We start from the raw sequence: 19,166 nt of genomic DNA on the forward strand, positions 1-19,166 counted from the left end.
AGGAGAGTGTGTGAGAGACACATGGAGGATGATAATAATCCTGCATCAGCATGAAGAAAACGGAATAACACATTATTACCGCAACACCGTCCTCTCTCTGATACACTGCCTTTATCTGTCCTACACCTCCAGCATGAGAATGACTCTTCAGCTCCTGCGCTGGATTCAGATTCCTCCTCTTCTCATTCATCTTCCTCTCCAAACACTTCTGAAATTAATTCAGCCCAAACCACTTCCACAGACTCCATTCAAAGTCTGTGTGATAATTTCAGCCTTAGGTGTGCCATCTATTGTATACACTTTATAATAAATGTAATCTTAAAGTGTGAAAATCTCCAATTGGATTGCATTGACAATGTTTGCCATTTAAAAAGTGATTGAGAGTGGGTCAAGTTAATATTTATATTTTTCATGCCTGGCAATTTAAAATCACGCTGTTTATTCTGCCACAAAGTGGAAGCTCATAAAATCCCAATGCATTAAAATTCAAATAAAATTCTTGTAAAGAACGTAAAGAATTCAGAGGTAACTGTATTGACTTTGCTCCATCAAGATGTAGTAATGAATATTTTAAAGACATCACTCTTAAAGCAAAGCATAATCTACAGATGTGCTCAAGAAATTTGTTGGCAAATTTAAAAACACAAAGCAGACATTTGCAGCACTTGAAAAGCTCTTTTAGTAGGACAACCTTGCAAACTACTAACTAGTAAATCCAGTCATTTATTTTTATTTTATTTATTTATTTTTACTTATTTAATTATTTTTATTTTAGGTCAGAAGTATAAAGTGGAAACAATGAAAAGTCTAAACGGACAAAGAAAGATAGATTAGGGCTGGACAATAATTCAATATCAATATGTATCGCGATATAATTTTTTTCAATAACAGTGATATGATTTTTAAACACATTTCCGATATTTCGATATACATTACCAGTGTTTCCCATACATTTATTTATTTGTGGCGTTTGACTTCGTTGAATAAACATGAGCACTGCACGTTTCAAAATCAAAACGCGTCGCGGGTGTTTTACATGAATGTACCTCTGAAGGGAACCGACTGTCTTCAGAATAGTTTAGATGGCATTTTTATCTGATAAAGTACCGTTCATGAGCGGAGCTGCTTTGTTTACAGCCAGATAGATAGATAGATAGATAGACAGATAGACAGACAGACAGACAGATTAGTTGTAGTCATTTTGAGAATTGAAAATAATAAATGAAATAATTAATTAATTATATAAAACAAATAATATAAAATTAATATCAATAATAATACAATTTTAGTTCAAATAATATTTAAAAATTAAACAAATTGAAATAATTAAATATTTACTTCATATAAATTGTACACATGTCTTGCATATGTAACATTTCTGAAAGTATTTAATATAAAATTAAATTAAATTAAAATATCACTTAATTTGCAGTAATTTTGAGAAATAAAAAATAAAATAAATAATAGAAAACAACGACAACAACAATAATAATTGTAATGATAAAACAATAATGTTTTAGCTACAGTAATATTTCAGAAATTATTTTAAATAGGCTATATCATATTTCCATATTTCATCAAAGGATGGCACTATTTAAGGTCTAAAGCCCCGTTAACACCAAGAATGATAACTTTAAAGATAACTATAAAGATAATGATATTAGCATCCACACCAGCAAATTATATCGTCTGTAAGCGCACGCTCGTCTGCTGCTTTAAATTCTCCAGCTCGTTATAGCAGGATTGATTATGATTGACAGTCAACGTTTTTATCGTTCATCAGCTGAAAAAAAAAATCGTTCCGAAAGTGATTCCAATGATATCGTTTCTTTGTGCCTTTATCGTTATAGCTGTGGTGTGGACTGCTATTCTTTAATATCGAGAACGATTTTTAGAACTATATCTTTATCGTTATCTTGCTTGGTGTGAACGGGCCTTAAGACCACAACAGCCAATATCGGTCTTAAAAAAAAAAACACTAATTAAAACTTCAACATTATTTATTTATTTGTTTTGCTGCTTTGCAAGTGAAAGCAGCACAGCGTCACTCATTTGAACATTCCCCGTTGTACTGGAAAGAAAAACTCTCTGGTATGGAAAATTAAAAAAGACACGAAAAGCAACGCGCATTCACACAGCACACAAATCCAAAGCCTTGAGCTAAACGTGCGTCTGCCTGGCTAAAAGGTCACTGCTTCAGCCATGAGATTCTCACAGAGAGCTGGACACAGTTTGACGCTTCCGATGCATTCCTCAATATAATACAGAATCACATACAACAAACACAACAGACAGACGGATTCCAGGGAATTGCTATGCAGTTTTGAAGGCGTTGTAAACAGTTGCTATGGTGTTCCACTTGGGTGTTCCGGGCGATCAAAAGAGCCCAACAGACTTTTGCATTTCGAGCTTAAGCCACTCTTTAAATTTACAGTAAGATTATATTTTTCTACAAGGTGAAAATCGAGGTCTAATTAGAAGTCATTGATACTTGGGGTGAGGGGTTTGCTCAAATGGCCTTTAGTTATAAAACAGTTGCATTGCCTAATATTGCACCATATGTCGTACACGGCATAAATGTCATCGTCAAAGGGAAAAGCATCATCCCTAACTTAAAAAAAAAGTCTGACAGCTGATGTAATCTAACATCCATCAATCACAGCCTGATATCAAACAGACTGAGACGACCAAGGTCATAAATTATGCATCTATATGTTGAAAAAAGACACAGCCAGGCCAACGCTGAACACCATCTGGAGTCAGAGAGAAAGACAGGTAGAAAGACTGATAGCTGCAAGAGATGCAAGAAAGAGAGAGATGTCAAAAATGTGCATTTCCATATGTTGAGTGATAAATTGTGTGGTGTGTACAGATCAGAGATGGAAAAATGAATCACGGAGGAACACAAACACAGAGAGAATCAGGTGGTTCTTTGCAGTTTCACTATGTTTTTAGTACATATTATATAATCTACACAACTTTAAATATCTATCTATCCATCCATCTCTATCTATCTCAATCTCTCTATCCATCCATCCATCAAATATAAAACCTTCAAACATCAGGAGTTCACATTTTGTTTTTAAACTTTCAAGCTCTGCCTTGACCAATAAAAAAAAAAAAAACATTTTGCAGTATGAAATTCAGTTCATTTCTGCTTCCCTGTGTTAAATTATAATTGCAAATAATCTGTTTAAAGCCGTATGAGGTTAAAGTTGCTGCAACAGTTTTCAGATGTCTGAACCTAAAAGACAGAGAAGAAAAAAAAAAAGATTTTTAAGTGCATGGATTTCCTAATACATAGTCAAAAGATGAACTTCTTCATTACTAGGAAAGTGCATATTTCTTGTGCAAGGTATAAGTATGCAAGTTTAACAACCAATGTTTTCAATATGGAAGCATAACTGAGTTTAAGGATGCTGGTATCTCTGCCCTCTGTTGGCTGAAGGAGAAACTGTAGCGTGCGTGTGTTTGTACAGAGATGTCTCATCAGAGTGCTCTCTGCTCATATTTTATTCATTGTTTGCTTGTGCGGGCTACAGGAGACCATACTGCAGACAAGCCAAAACAACCGCTGTGTGTGTGTGTGAGAGAGAGAGAGTGTTTCAAAGGTGCTGCAGCCAACACCCACCAATCTAAACCCGACGGCTCATTCTGTGGCTCGTGATTCAGAGTTCCTGGTGACCTTGGCTGCTCTTTGTGGGCCTCCATCCTTTAGTTAAGACATGCTGCCATCTTCTCTTTCTACATCCGTCACTGGCCTTTATCCAAAACTACCCACGACCATCAGAAATCCAAATCCTCTCCATCCAGAACCTCTCACAGGTCTGTGGAGATCAGCAGAATCTTTCCAAGAATTCCAAAATACTTGCACAAATATTCTAGAGCTTCTTGGTGTGTTTGTAAATCTCCCACTGACTTCAAATTCTCCAGGAAATGTTGGACTTTGCAAATAGTACTTGGCATCTTGTTTACAAAAAAATTGTTGGGCACGACTGTTTTTCGCTTCCAAAGACATGAAGCTTTTAACTTCAGAATGAGATGGATTCACATTATAACAGATATTTCATTCTTGGACTATCGCAAAGGAAGGGTTTTCAAAAGTTCAGAGAAATATTGTGTTAGAAATAAAATAAAATAAAATAATTTTAAATAAAAAATAATACAAAATAAAATTTAACTAAAATATAATTTAAAAAAAATTCAACTGAATGAAGAAAATAAATACAAAAAAATAATATAAAATAAAACTAATAAAATATAAAAAGGAAAAAATAGAATAAAATATAAAATGTAATTAAAAATACAACTAAACAAAAAAAACTAAACTTAACTAAATAAGATAAAATAAGATGAAATGAAATGAAATGGAATAAAATGGTTTGAAAAAAAAAATAAAAATGAGAAATGTTTTGTCACCACAAACTGGCTAAATGAGTAGTATTTTCTGGTAAACTTATTGCTTCTTTTTATATACACAACGCATCATTGTACAATACAATTTTAACAATTTTTCTGCTGTCTTGCATTATTACACATTAATGTTGTGATTATTTTCCTCCATTTTATAGTCTCAACAAAAAAGCTAGATCAAGCAACCAGACACAATGTCATCATAAAACTAAGAACTGTACTTCAGTAAAATAACTTTTATTGGTCTGGGAGGAAAAAGCAGGCAGCATCAAAAAAATATCAGGGGTGACATTTAAAACATGGACGTCACTGCTTCAGAAGACATTCTTACGTATTCCAGTAGTAAAAATAGCCTGAACCATCCTGAAGAAACGTAAAATATATGTTACACATTCAGTTAGCAAAGCCTCCACATCTCAGGGGGTCACAACTTGACGATAAATGCCGTTTTATCCTCAGAAAACACGGATGAATATGAACCAGAAGCGATATTCTGACGACTGTCGTGACTCTAATGGCTTCCGTCCATTCGGCTAAGATTATGAAAGCACTTAGACCACAATAACAATAAGAACAGCAAGAGCTTTTTATCCTAACAGTAGCTCTGTTCCCATGTATTACAGTACTGCTGGGTAATTAGAAGCCCTAATTGGACCATCCACCACTACATGCTGGTTGAGCCCCCGAAGGCAGCGCGTGCATCGCACAGAAGAGTTATTACAAGAAAATCTGTGCATGTGCATGGATGGAGAGTGCACAGAACAGTTCCCCGGGCTCTTCTGGAATCCTTTCAGAGTCTTTAGAAACACTCCAGAGTCTTCTAAAGCCTTTACGGAGCTCCGTACCATTTCTGTAGTGTACTGTGGGGCAGTGTAGCGGATAGAGGATTAGTTTAGCCAACAATGAAAACACTCATTCATGCACGCACATACTGAAACTTGGCATATTGCAATTAGTGATTAGACATGGGAGAACCACGGGGCCTAAATTGTATGAAAATGCAGCCTTAATTGCTAAATTTTCATTCTTGGATGGTATCAAAGCTGGCAACTGCAAGGCAATGTGCTATTCGTGCTTTTGAGAAATACATATAACCCTAGGTTATGTGAAAGTCAGAAATCAGAACAATTAAGTTTGTTTAATGTTCAAAGCCTTATATGCTCACCAAGGTTTCATTTATTTGATAAAATACTACAGTAAAAAACATTACATTGTGAAATATTATTACAATTTTAAATCAATACTTTGTATTAGAATATTTTAAAATGTAATTTATTCCTGCGATACAAAGCTGAATTTTCAGCATCATTACTCCAGTCTTCAGTGTCACATGATCCTTCAGAAATTTGAAAGATTTCTTATTATGTTTATTATTTCTTATTATGTTGAAAACGGTTGCGCTGCTTAATATTTTCTGTGGAAACCATGATACACTACCATTCAAAAGTTTGGAGTAATATTCAAAAATAAATAAATACTTTGATTCAGCAAGGATGCACTACATTTATCAAAAGTGGCAGTGAAAACATCTTTAATGTTTATAATGATTTCTATTTCAAATAAATGCTGTTATTCTATCTATTCTAATCCTGAAAAAAAAAGTATAATGGTTTTTACAAAAATATTAATTAGCAAAAACTGAGCAGCAAATTAGAGTGATTTCTGAAGGATCATGTGACACTGACGACTGGAGTAATGCTGAAAATCCAGCTTTGCATCACAGGAATGAATTACATTTTAAAATATGTGACCCTGGAGCACAAAACCAGTATTAAGTAGCACGGGTATACAGGTGCATCTCAATAAATTAGAACGTCGTGGAAAAGTTCATTTATTTCAGTAATTCAACTCAAATTGTGAAACTCGTGTATTAAATAAATTCAATGCTGCATTGCTTAGGACTTAATTTAGACAGCTTTAAAGGCGATTTTCTCAATATTTTTTTTATTCAATATTTAATATTTATTTTTGTATCTCGGCCAAATATTGTCCTATCCTAACAAGCCATACATCAATGGAAAGCTTATTTATTCAGCTTTCAGTTGCAAATCAATTTCAAAAATAAAAAAAATTGACCCTTGTGACTGGTTTTGTGGCCCAGGGTCACATATGTTCAAATATAGTTATCTTAGATTGTAATACTATTTCATAATATTACTATTTTTGATCATATAAATTAAGCCGTAGTGAGCATAAGAGTTTCAAAATAATTTTTTAAACTGTAATTATTCAAAATTTTTAGACCGGCAATATAAAAAGAACTTCACAAATCCCTAAAACATTAGTCAGCATCCTGATGCTGCAGGGAATTTAGGCTAGCCAGAAGAGTAGTGGCGTTTAAGCTAACTGAACCGTCTAGCAATCTGTTTTAATTAAGAATGCTGGCAGGAGCTAGAGGCGCATGCAGCGTTCAAAGCTTCCTTCAGCCCACAGAGAGCTGCCATCTGATCTACTGCCTCAATCATGACCCAGCATTTCACCAGGGAACTGAATGTAGTGCAGAAATAAAAGTACAACCCGGGTCATGTCTGGAGTATTTGTGGTGGTCTGGATGAGGGCTCTAAACCCACTTAGACCTCAAGAAACCATCAGACTGACATGTAAAGCATGTAAAGAAGTTATTTCTTCTGGTCTCAAACGTTTGAATGGTAGTTTATGAAATAGTCTTTAAAGGAAACTTTTTTTGCCCCTTTTTACAAAATGTTATAAAAGTCTCAGGTGTCCCCAGAATGTGTCTGTGAAGTTTCAGCTCAAAATACCCCACAGATCATTTATTATATCATTTTGAAAATACCTATTTTGAGTGGAAGCAGAAACACGCTGTTTTCGTGCATGTCTCTTTAAATGCAAATGAGCTTCTGCTCCCCACCCCCTTTTTCAGAATAGGGCTGTACCTTTACAGCTCTAACCTCACTCGGCTACTAGTGATGGAAATTTTGATTCTTTCAATAGATTCGTTCATTTTCAGTTCGTTCACCAAAATGATTCGTTCAGATTCGTTCACTGATTCATTCACTGATTCGTTCAGTGACCATTTCTTCATATTACATAAATACGTCAGCAGGTGACGAAAAAGAGTGTCTTATGTGTTGTGTCTTAAGTCAACGAACGTATTCACTTGTTACAAAAACTGATTTGGCTTTATTAAAATGTGTGCATAATCTACTCATTAAATAAATAAAGTCTAAATAAGTTGTTCAGATGACCAAAGCACAAGGTTTTCTTGCATAATTAACATTTTAATTGTTTGGTCAGACAATTACACATTCATAAATCGGAGATTAAACGTGGAGTTATGTTCTGTATGCTAAATATGATGTGCACAGTACCTATAACTGCGCTTTGCATCTGCTTTCTGCCGATTGCTGATCGAGATTGACTCACGTGCTAAATGGACGACTGACCCGGTACACTCTCATTCATTTCGTTCACGAACGAGATATGTACCCGTTCGGTCATTTCATTCACGAACGAGATGTAATTATTGGCTCGAGGTTTAGCCATTCTTTGATTAGACAGGATGAAACAGTCCACAGAGCTACCCGGTTCACTGATCTGAGCATGCGCTGCCAATAGCGCCGCGCTGCTCTGGAGGGAGGAATTTCAGTGAATGAGAAATATGAGTCAATGGATTACGTGAACGAGAACGATTCGTTCACCTAAAAGATTCGTTCAAAAAGAACGATTCGTTCACGAACGAAACATCACTATCGGCTACAAAACATCTGTTCGGTTTTGATTATCATGTCTCTCCTGCTGAAATCATGCGTTTTAAACCATATTAGTTTAAACTTCTCATAGACAGTTTTCTGAGCACATACATCAGAAGCACGCACACAGAAAGTGGCTGTCACACGGCATGCAAGTACTAAACGAAGTTCTCTTTCATGTCTTACTGCACTTAAACTGTCAAATACACACAAGTTTATGTTAAAAACACAAGTTACAAAAACAGTTGGTTATGTCTCTGAAGGGAAACAGCTGGGAAAGAAATTGCATGTTTACATTAGATCTGTGGCAGCAGCGTAATATACAGTAAATAAATTAATAAATCCACTGCTCTCTTGTCTCCTCTCAACATGCAGATTAAGGGGCAGTAATATTATAATAAGATCCTCTTTCTTAGTCACTGGGGAAGCGAAATCTGAGTGGCTCAGTTTTTTTTCACAAGCTTGCAGAGAAAGGCTTACCAAAAAAATGTACTTGGTTGTTCTTTTTCATGATTTCTGGGTTGGTGGAAAAGTCTGATTTTCATTATATGTCACCTTTAAAACAGCCAACAATTGTGATTTACACACATTTTTTGTATTGTTTTCTACAATTCTGCTTGTGGATATATCATTAAATTGCTAAGTTACTAAAATAAATAAAATAAAACTGTGGCTGAATGCTGATGGCACTAACCTGGCTCACTTTAGCAAACGTTATGCACTAGAGGTATACAGTGCCCTCTAAAAGTTTGTCAGTGCCCTAGGCAAAGTGGGGTTATGGACAATATCAGCACAAATCCTGTCGCAATGCATTAAAGTAATTTTAGCAATAATACTTAGCATTAATAATGATTTTAATTTAGATTACATAAAAAATGTTAATCTGTACACATCACAATCAGACTGTGATGCCTGATTACTGGATTAAATGTGACCCAGGATTTGTTTTTGAAGATTATTGGATTAGCACATATTTATAGCTTTACTAATTGTGCGCCAAATAAAGTTAGAAAACAAACAACCAGTTTCGAGATGCTTTAGAAACAGCTGCAGTGTTTTGCTATATTCTCAAAACATTTTCATTATTAAGTGTTTTCATAGTTTGTGTTGTCACTTATAACAAAATGATCAAAACACCACTTTTGGCTTCCACCCTTTTAAGGGCACTGCATGCTATGTCATTCCCTAATTATGCACAAGAGTATGCACTATAGGGTCTCCCTACTTAATAGGGAATTAGTGTACACCTTAATTTAGGCAACACTATCGTATACACTCATATATACTTATATCATACTTATGTGACTCCAGTAAATACTTTCAGCTTAAGAAATACTAAAATTTTAATTCTAGCTCATCCTTGAGGTGATCATATAATTATTTTTTTGTGAAAACGTAAGAGGAAAATTTAACTAGTATTTTAGGGCATACTCAAGAGGATACTAGATGCTATAAATAAAACACTAGTATACTTCAGGGGATACTACAGTGATCCTATATGCATATTAGGGATACTACAATTGATACTACTCTGATCTATTGTGAATAAGTGGATGTTATAGGGAATAATCAGAGTGCATACTTAAGAGGACAATATGGTGCACTAGTTCACACTTTCACGCAAGTTCAAGCATATATCTTAGTACGTACTGCAGTGTACATTGTAATATTTTAGGTTGAATAAGGTTAAATTTAACAAAAGTTAATGCAATAGCTAATAAAACAAGTTCATGCATTATAAAAAAAGCATTAATTAACAATAGCAGAACATTTATAAATCAACATTAACCCAGATTAATAAATGCATAAATAAAAAATACATGCATAAATAAATGCATCAATAAATCAACAAATGCATGTGTAAATGCATAACTACATGCATAAATAAATGAATAGACACATAGTTCACTGTTAGTTAACAATAAATAGTAGCATATTTATGAATTAACCTTAACATAAATTAATAAACACATAAAAAATAAATGAATGAATACATGCATCAATAAATTAACAAATGCATAAATCAATGTGTAAACGTATAAATAAATGCATATCTAAATGAATAACCAACTAAACAGTCACTGTTAGTTATGAATAGTACAATATTTATGAATTAATATTAACCCAGATTAATAAATGCAAAATTAAAAAGATCCATGAATACATGCATCAATTAATCAACAAATGCATGTGTAAATGCATAACTAAACAAACAAACAGATCTCTGTTTATTTCTCTGTTAGTTCATGACCTAATGCATTAAACGGTGTTAACCGACTGAAACTTATAAAGCATTACCATGAATATTCTTTTTGCCTGGCTTGAAAAAAAAAAGTTAAGTTTACAATCAAAAAATGAAGCAGAGGTGAAGATGAAGCAAAACACAAATACTGAAGCATTCTCAATAGAAAACAGCAGAAGACACCTGAAAATTAAATCAACAGGAAGCAAGAACACAGGGAACTACCAAAAGAGCAGCATTGTGTCTGAACATCATCGAGATGGAAAGAGACCAAACTGCAGGTGATTCACAGATTTGCTCACCGAAGCCAGGTCTCAACCACACACACAGCAGGTCAACAGGCGCATGTTTTTGACAGCGCAACAGAATGCCAATCATAACGGGGACAGCTAAAAAGGGAACTGAAGTGCACGTCCTTGTGTCTCCACCGGAGTGGAATGAACTTCAGTCAAGCTGCATCACATCACACTGCAGATAGGCCCGTCCCAGGGAGACTGACTGCATGCTGAGCTTATGGAATATAAAGTTTGACAGTGGGATTTATGATTGCGTCCCGCGCTGCAGTTTTGATACACGTAACGCGTAGGAAGACAGGACAATGTAGAAAGCTAAATCAGGTTATGAGTTTTGAGGCCAGGGCTCAGCCGAAACAGGAAAACTCCAGCTAAAGTAATTACTGAAGTTAACCAACAAAAGAAAATGCTGGTGCGATCCTCACAAAGACAGGGGAAATGTTTTCTTCCAACACTACAAAGACCTGAGAAATATCATTTTTCATTTGGAACATGCTGTCAGGGGTGAAATATAGCGGCGGCGCTGCATATGGGTGCAGGTATGGAGGTTTCTGTATCAGGTGGCATAAATAAAGACTGCTGTGGGCGGCACAGGATGCGGTCCATCCCCATATCTCATTCCTCAGCTTTCTGTTCAGTGATATTCAGTGTCAAATACAGCGCCCGTTTCTGGCTCTACCTGCGACGGAGGAAAGTGAATGTGTGTGTGTGTTCCTTAGCCTTCAGGCTGCCTGGGATACAAGCTCGGGTTGCTGTTGAGCGCTCATGTACCTGTAGAGACTCACTAGAGGACGGAGAACCAAGAGAGAAGGTGAGAGAGAAAGAAATGTGGTAAAGACGAGTCCAGAAGCTGCCGAGTCTGACGGTTTCTGTCACAGTGGCCCTCTCTTAAGCAGCGAGAACATGGACAGATCCGCTCACTAAATGTGTTTGATGAAAGACAGACTCTAAGAGCATTTTCACATCACATTTCTCCTGGAAATACTTCAGAAATCAGATCTGGTGTGCGGTCAGGAGTTATGAATGACGAGTTATGAATGAATGAAACGCCTTTGTCCGCTTGAGAAACGGTGTCTCTTCAGCGGCCCGGTACGCTTTCAACTCATTTTTTTTTTTGTCTCGAGTAAGACACTGTATGACATTCACGTTACATGATTTGACTGATTTTTACGTAGTAAGGGCGACAGCGCACCGCATTAAAAGTAATGACATAAGCGGTTTTCATAACCGCTGGCCAAATTCAAAAACGTAACTAAAATTAAATCATCTTTGAGAGCAAGGGGGCCCCCTGGTGTTTCGGGGGCCCTACGCAGCTTGCGTACTTTGCCTATAGGGAGGCTCAGCTCTGACCGCAGAGCCTGGAGGGCAAAACATCCATAGAACTGCAGTCAAGTTTTACATTTGTTTCAAGCTACGAATATTTAGATCATTTCTCAAAATAAAAAAAAAATACAAAGATATGTGAGCAAACGCAAGTTAGGCACTTGCGATCCATATACAGCACCTGCAGCAGTATTTCAATCACTAAACTAAACGACCAATCATAGAACATTTCACTGAACTCATATTAGAGTGTTGAAAACATAATGGAGAAGATCGTTTTAATTGTAATTGAATTTCCAGAGTTGTATGATCCATCAAAAACCTCATACAGAGATATAAATAAAAAATTCAGAGATTTTTCCGGGTAAAAATAAAAATACGTGCAAAATGTCATAGTTAACTGCGTCTAACATGAATACGACTACGCTAAATAACAAACAATACAAACACAAAATGTGCGTTGCGGTTTATTTAGTTTTTAGTAAATACAAATAATACATTGATGACAGTAAATATGGCAACATCTGCCTCGAGACCAAGACGCGAGCAATGCCTCGACTGCACAGAACGCCTCCACTAGGAGAGAAAGCTGCTGCTGCTTGCCGCGTCTTGTGTAAAACGGCCCTAAAACGCTTAACTTAAATTTAGTGTGTTTCGTTCATTTTCTGGGCTGAATCTGTTCGCCTGTATATAATGTATCATCAATGATGTTTGCACTGAATTTGGTCAATATCACTGTTTTAGTACATTAGTACTTAGTACAAACCTGGTACAAATGAATGGCGGCCAGTGGAGAAAAGGCTCGTTCTGCCCTCCAGGTGGGCGTTCCTTTATGGGAGTGGCGTCACGTGAAAACTATCAATTCACATCTTTTTTACAGATATCAGAAGGATCCCAGAGTAAGAAACAAGTGGATAATTCATTTTTAATGGCATCCCGGATCGTGTTTTGTTTTGTAAACAAGGCACAGTGTCATGGAGAGTTCACAAAGAGTTCGTGTTGAGAGATGAAGTAGTACTAGATCTGACTGCAGCTGCATTACACTGTAAGTAAATGATTTCATATTGCTTTGTCTGGACCGTTTTATTTTGATTATGTTGTCAAAACACTCAAAACATGCAATAGCGAGGGGGCGCTGACACTGTTTCCTATGCAATGACGTTAACCAATCATAACAGTGGCCAATTACTGACAAGCCTTAAAAGACCCGCCCCTTGAAACCAGGTCGTTTTAGAGAGAGGTTCAGAATGAGGGTTGAAAATAATCCTTTTTCCACATATTTATTTGTTTTTTGTGCAAAAAACTTTATTAACATTATAAGTAAACCTCAAGGAACATATTATAGCGATGGGGAGTTTATACTGTTTCGTATGCAGTGACGTTAGCCAATCATAACAGTGGCCGATTCCTGACTGAAGTCCTAAAGGACCCACCCCTTAAAAACAGCCTGTTTCTGAGAGAGGTTCAGGTTAATAATTTTTCCACATATTTGTAGGATATCAGACCGAATCAGACAATCTAAGATTTGGTCAAAACATGGTTGAAACATGAGGAGCCGAATTCCGATCCAACAATTAATTTCTAGTCCTGTAAAGCCTGATATACAAAATTATAGTCAAAAATTGTTTTAAAATGTATCAGTTTATTGAACCTTTACATGTTACAAAAAAAGGAAAGGTTTGTGTTTTATGTTGCGTATAATATTTGATACATATATAAGTGTTTTATGGCTAATATAATATCATATAATATAATATAATATAATGTTAAAAAAAAAAGGTTTATTTTTTGGGATAGACATTTGGTAGCTCGTTGGTAGTATATGTAATGATATCAATTTGTATGCATAATAATAATAATAACTGAAGTTCCTGCATCCTTAGAGACTAAGTATTTTTCAAATTTAGAAATGTTTAGTTATAAAACCCAAGATGTGAAACAGACAGGTGAGCTAGTTAGTGTCTGGAGATCCTGGTTTATGCACAGCAGAGACGGCAAGTGCTTTGACATTTCCAGATCCAAATGGGACACGATTCATGGATATTCTTTTTCTCTCCTGGTTTCTTTTCCTTTGGCCATGTCAACAGTTAGTAGGAAACTAGACATGATATTTATAGTTCTACTGCAGACTTCAGGAGATCATCTCACTGTCTCTCTCTCTCCGTTTCTCTTGCTCGCTCACTCTACTCTTGGGCATTTCAACTCTCAAAAGAGAGAGACGATATACAAACAAATGTGTGTGTGTGTGTGAACTCACCCTCAGGATGTTCTGAAAAATCATGCCATGCAATATTCAATTGAGTGAGTAAACCTCTGTAGGGATGCATCCAATCCATATCTTTCAGCATTAATAACCAACAAAATGCAGTTAAATAGCATTTCTTGACTCATCGCAAACCACATAGGTGCTTTTTGCAGGTGTTTTGCCAGGTGTGAACAAATGCATTTGATTTAAGCAATTAAAAACAACTCAAAATGGGTGATTCTTGGCCAGAATAATCTGCAAAGTGGACTAGACCTGCCAATAGTCAAAAGATCAGCTATGTGAGACTAACAGGGACATGACAATGCAATCGTTTACTACATTTGGAAAGTAATTCTGTCTGAGTTGCAAACTGATGTTTTTTGGGGGGGTTTTCTCTCTTTTTCTTTTCCTGAATGAAACCCAAATAGGATGTCTGAAGAGACATTGGTTATTTTCTTATTTCAGATATCACGTCCCATCAGATAGAACCACTGAACCTTAACAAGACTTCGTAAAGCCCATTCACACCAAGGACGATAACTATAAAAATAACGATAAAGATATAGTTTTAAAAATCGTTCTCAATATTAAAGAATAGCAGAGTTCACACCACAGCTATAACGATAAAGGCACAAATAAACGATATCGTTGGAATCACTTCCAGAACGATTTTTTTCCAGCTGATGAAGGATAAAATCATTGACACCCGATCAGAATCCATCCTGCTATCACGAGCTGAAGAATTTAAAGCGGCAGACGAGCGTGCGCTTAGAATAAACTAAAGATATCGTCCGCTGGTGTGGACGCTAATATAGTTATCTTTATAGTTATCGTTCTTGGTGTGAACAGGGCTTTACATAAAACATAACAGTAAAATACAAAATCATTCCTCTCATAAATTACACATTTTTGAACATTTTACCTCAGATGTATTTCTTCCACTTTGCGAAAAATTTGGGTGGGTTTATTTATTGATTAGTGACGTTTACTAAGTCTAGCATCGCTATTGCTATTACTTTAACTATTAAACTCCAGAGTGTGACTCATTTTACAATCTTCACCTGCCAGACAATAAATAAGACAGAAAACTCCCACAGATGTACACTGCAGGAGGATCCCTAGTCATATTTAGACAACAGAATATAAAAAAACGCAAAACACAACGCAACCACCCAGAAAACCCTGGCAAACACATGCTTAAACCCACATTATTCTTGATCCAATTGCGTTTTTCCAAATAGGGACGTTCACAAATGTCCCTATAGTGAGATTTTGTCAAATGTAGTTCTTTCTGGGGACAAATCCCTCACTAAAGTACTGCTAAGTAAATCCACACACATACACACACGGCTCAGTCAAAGGACACCTCCACAACAACTTCAAAGCAAAAACAGTGTGTGTGTGTCCGTGCCTGTAGAGGCCACCTGCTCAGTCACCGATGCTGAAAGCAGTCTGGGATTAGAGGAGACACACACACACACACACACACACACACACACACGCATAGAGTCCAAAGACAACGCTTTTCATGTTCGCATGTGTGTGGAATACCACTAAGAGCACTGCACGCTCTTATTTAACATCCTCAAAGACGTCTTTATTCAAAGAGAGAGCACATCAAAACAGTGGAGTCATGGGGAAATCTCAGATGGGCTCGAGTGATCAGACTAATGCACAGACTCTATTACGAACTCGCAACAATCAGCGCAGCCTTTGAACCTCCGTCCCATTACAGGATTTGCGCCGTATCAAAAACGCTGTGGCATTTCCTGCTCGATAAAGAGCGGCACGATGTTTAGACTGTGTGTTGCGTGTACCTTTAGTGCTGAGGTTTTTAGATGTCAGCTCCAGTGTATTTAGCGTCTCCGTGCCGATATTCTCCAGGGTGATAGTCAGCTGCTGCGTCTCTCCGTTAAACAGCTGCAGGGACACGCTGGTGGACAGGTCTTCACTGGACAGATGAGCCGACCTGGACCAAGACAAAAAATACACAGTATAAAACCATTCAATATTCATTAGGGGTGTAAATAATAGCTTTGACGACAATTCAGCTGTGTTTTATTAAGAAATGTGATGCATAATGACATTCTGTCACAATTTGATGTGATTTTTAAAATGTTGGCATGATTCTAAATGCATAAATGTATAAACTTCGAAAGACATGCTGGGGACACAAACATAAACGCAGGGACAATTTAAAACATACTGTGAAAACGGACCAAAAAAAAAAAAAAAAGTTTCACTTTAAAAAGTTCAAAAAGTTATCATGGACTTTTGATTGCTTTGGATAATAATAATAACGCAATAATTTCAGAGTGTACCTGTGGAGAAAAGTGTCTGCTAAATAAATAATTGCAAAACACAGGGTTATTATAATAGTAATTATAATCAATTATTAATTTGCATATTCATTACATTGAAATCGAATTCTCAGATTGAAGCCTTTACATCCCTAATGTCCTAAATATAAATTCAATAAAATAAACAAGTAAATAAATAAATAATCAAAAATATAAGTAAATAAATAAATAAATATGCAAATTGCTAAGTAAATGAATATACAAATAAGTAAGTAAATAAATGATTTGGGCAGCTAGTCAAAGAAGTATTGTGGAAGTATAAAAACTAGTAAAACTTATTTTTCAAGCTTGCATCTCAATAACATACCAATCACCAATAAAATCTTAAATAATAATAATTTTGCTTCTTAAATCACACTAAACATATTTTCATGTTGATCCGGCTAATGCACATCCTACAGGACTATCATAAAGACCTGCTGATGGCGATGTCAATAAGGTCAATGGCTCTTTTAATTGAAAGGTGGAACCTTCTTTTCTACAGCCGCTTTTCAATTAAAAGAGTCAATTGCCTTATTAGGGCTTCACCTTAGTGATTTCTCGTGTGGCTTGTCTTCTTATATCACCTCTAGTTTGGCAATGCCATCTAGTTGATCGAGATGTGCGAAAGCAAGCTGCAAACTTCAGATTTATCATTATAACGGTCTTCAAAATTAGGGAACACCCTCAGGCTTGAGAAAAACATTTAAAATAAACTGTCCTTTTAAAAAAAGTGTGCTGCCAATGTTCTATTCCATCAATTTCCCCTCAACCGCTGTGTTTGTTCCACTCAGGGAGCCTAAACAACCTTTAGTCAATTGCTTAAAAAGTTTGAATCCATTTTTCATGTCTTCGTACTGTGCACTTTTTGTCTAAGAGCATCTAGACTGATGTTTGGCTCTAAAAACCTTTAAGAAGCTCAGAAGAAAGTGAAAGAATGAAAAACAAGTGTGGACGGTCAAGTCGAAAAGAGTACTTCATGGTAGTTTTCTGAAATATCAATTCACAACACAACATTTGTATAAATCGACTAATTTGCCTGTCATAAAAAAAGACTAAAAGATCCTTTGAGGAAAAATTGAACAGTAAAAAGTCAAAAAAAAAAATGTGATCTCAAAAACTTTAGTTTTCAAGAGGGTAAACACAATGCATATGAACATTCAAGAGAGAATAAACTATGAAAAAGGCAACTTACATTTCTACCACTACCACATTTAGAGTTACACATTCTCCCATTCATTTTTATGAGTGCTTTGTCTTCTCCCTCTTATTATGTCTCTGACCCAACCTTTATTCCAGCAGAGCCACACTAAACAAACCAATTTCATTTCATTTCATTCTGACTGTCATTTCAGACTGCCTCATTCATGTTGAAGAATAATATTTTTAATGTACTTGAGAATGAATATGTTTACAGCAGCCTCTGCAGAGCTAAATATGATTAAAATGACTGACAATCCTGTCAAATGGAATATAAGGTTGTGAATGTATGTGTGTGTGTGTGTGTGTGTGTGTAGGCCTATAAGGAATTACTGTAATTAGCTCTGGGTGCTTTGGGATCATCCAGCACCTTCTGCCAAAATCTTCTCAAACAAACCATATTAAAGAATACAGACAGAGAGATTATGAAGGGAAGAAACATATAAAGATAAATGGGAGAAACTGTAACTCAATTAATTAAGTCAATTAATTAAGTAAATAATTAATTAATTATTAACTCAATTATTTTTATTTTTTTTGTGTGTGTGTGAGGAACACACTGAAATTTTGACTCTTAAACCAACTATGGTGAAATTGGTACACCTGTATTACCTAGACATGGTTTCACAACAAAGAAAAAAAGTGTTGTGGCACATTCTGGTCAGATGTTAGTAAATTATGTTGATGTGTTGAACTCCACCTGTGGTACCTCTGCTAGAACACCTGTGTGAACTTGTGGCAAACTGACAATACTATAATACTAACAATACGACAATACAATGCTTTCTCTGAGGTATTGTGTTTAAATGGACAAATTCACAAAAAAATTATGTCAAAATTCCCGTCTTGGTAAGTATCCTATAGCAGACATAGCCGGCTGAATGTACTGTATCAGTGCACTGGATCAGTGCATTCTCTTAAAGTGACAGCACTTTCTTAATATTAATCAAACAGCAACAACAAAGAAATCACTCACTGCTCTTGATTGAACAGCTTTTGTAACTTTAATAAAGATCCATCTTTAATTTATACAGACAAATATGCAATGCTGTTTTACGTTTCATTACTTTATTCAATTTCTGTACCTGAAAACTGTTAGACCTTCCTAAAAAAAACTGAAAATCACTGTTTATTTTAATTGTATCTTTACTCTATTTATTTGTGACCTTGGACCACAAAACCAGTCATAAGAGTAAATGTATACATGATGATGAGATGTAATAAATAAGCTTTCCATTGATGTGTGGTTTGTTAGGATAGGACAATATTTGGCCGAGATACAACTATTTGAAAATCTGGAATCTGAGGGTGCAAAAAAATCTAAATATTGAGAAAATCGCCTTTAAATTTGTCCAAATGAAGTCCTTAGCAATGCGTATTACTAATCAAAAATTAAGTTTT

The 19,166-nt window shown here is 35.8% G+C and overlaps 1 protein-coding gene across 2 annotated transcripts in view; it reads right to left on the reverse strand.

Annotated features, from left to right (window-relative positions):
- The window catches only part of LOC107681624 (trafficking protein particle complex subunit 9-like), a 248,577-nt gene that overhangs the window by 142,174 nt on the left and 87,237 nt on the right, over window positions 1-19,166 (reverse strand). For both annotated transcript variants that reach the window (XM_016477940.1, XM_016477939.1), the window contains one exon: window positions 16,044-16,195. In XM_016477940.1, coding sequence (XP_016333426.1) covers window positions 16,044-16,195 — 152 coding nt within the window. The remainder of the gene's footprint in view (window positions 1-16,043; window positions 16,196-19,166) is intronic.

This window comes from Sinocyclocheilus anshuiensis, unplaced genomic scaffold (assembly GCF_001515605.1).
Source record: "Sinocyclocheilus anshuiensis isolate Anshui unplaced genomic scaffold, SAMN03320099.WGS_v1.1 scaffold1524, whole genome shotgun sequence".
NCBI lineage: Eukaryota > Metazoa > Chordata > Actinopteri > Cypriniformes > Cyprinidae > Sinocyclocheilus > Sinocyclocheilus anshuiensis.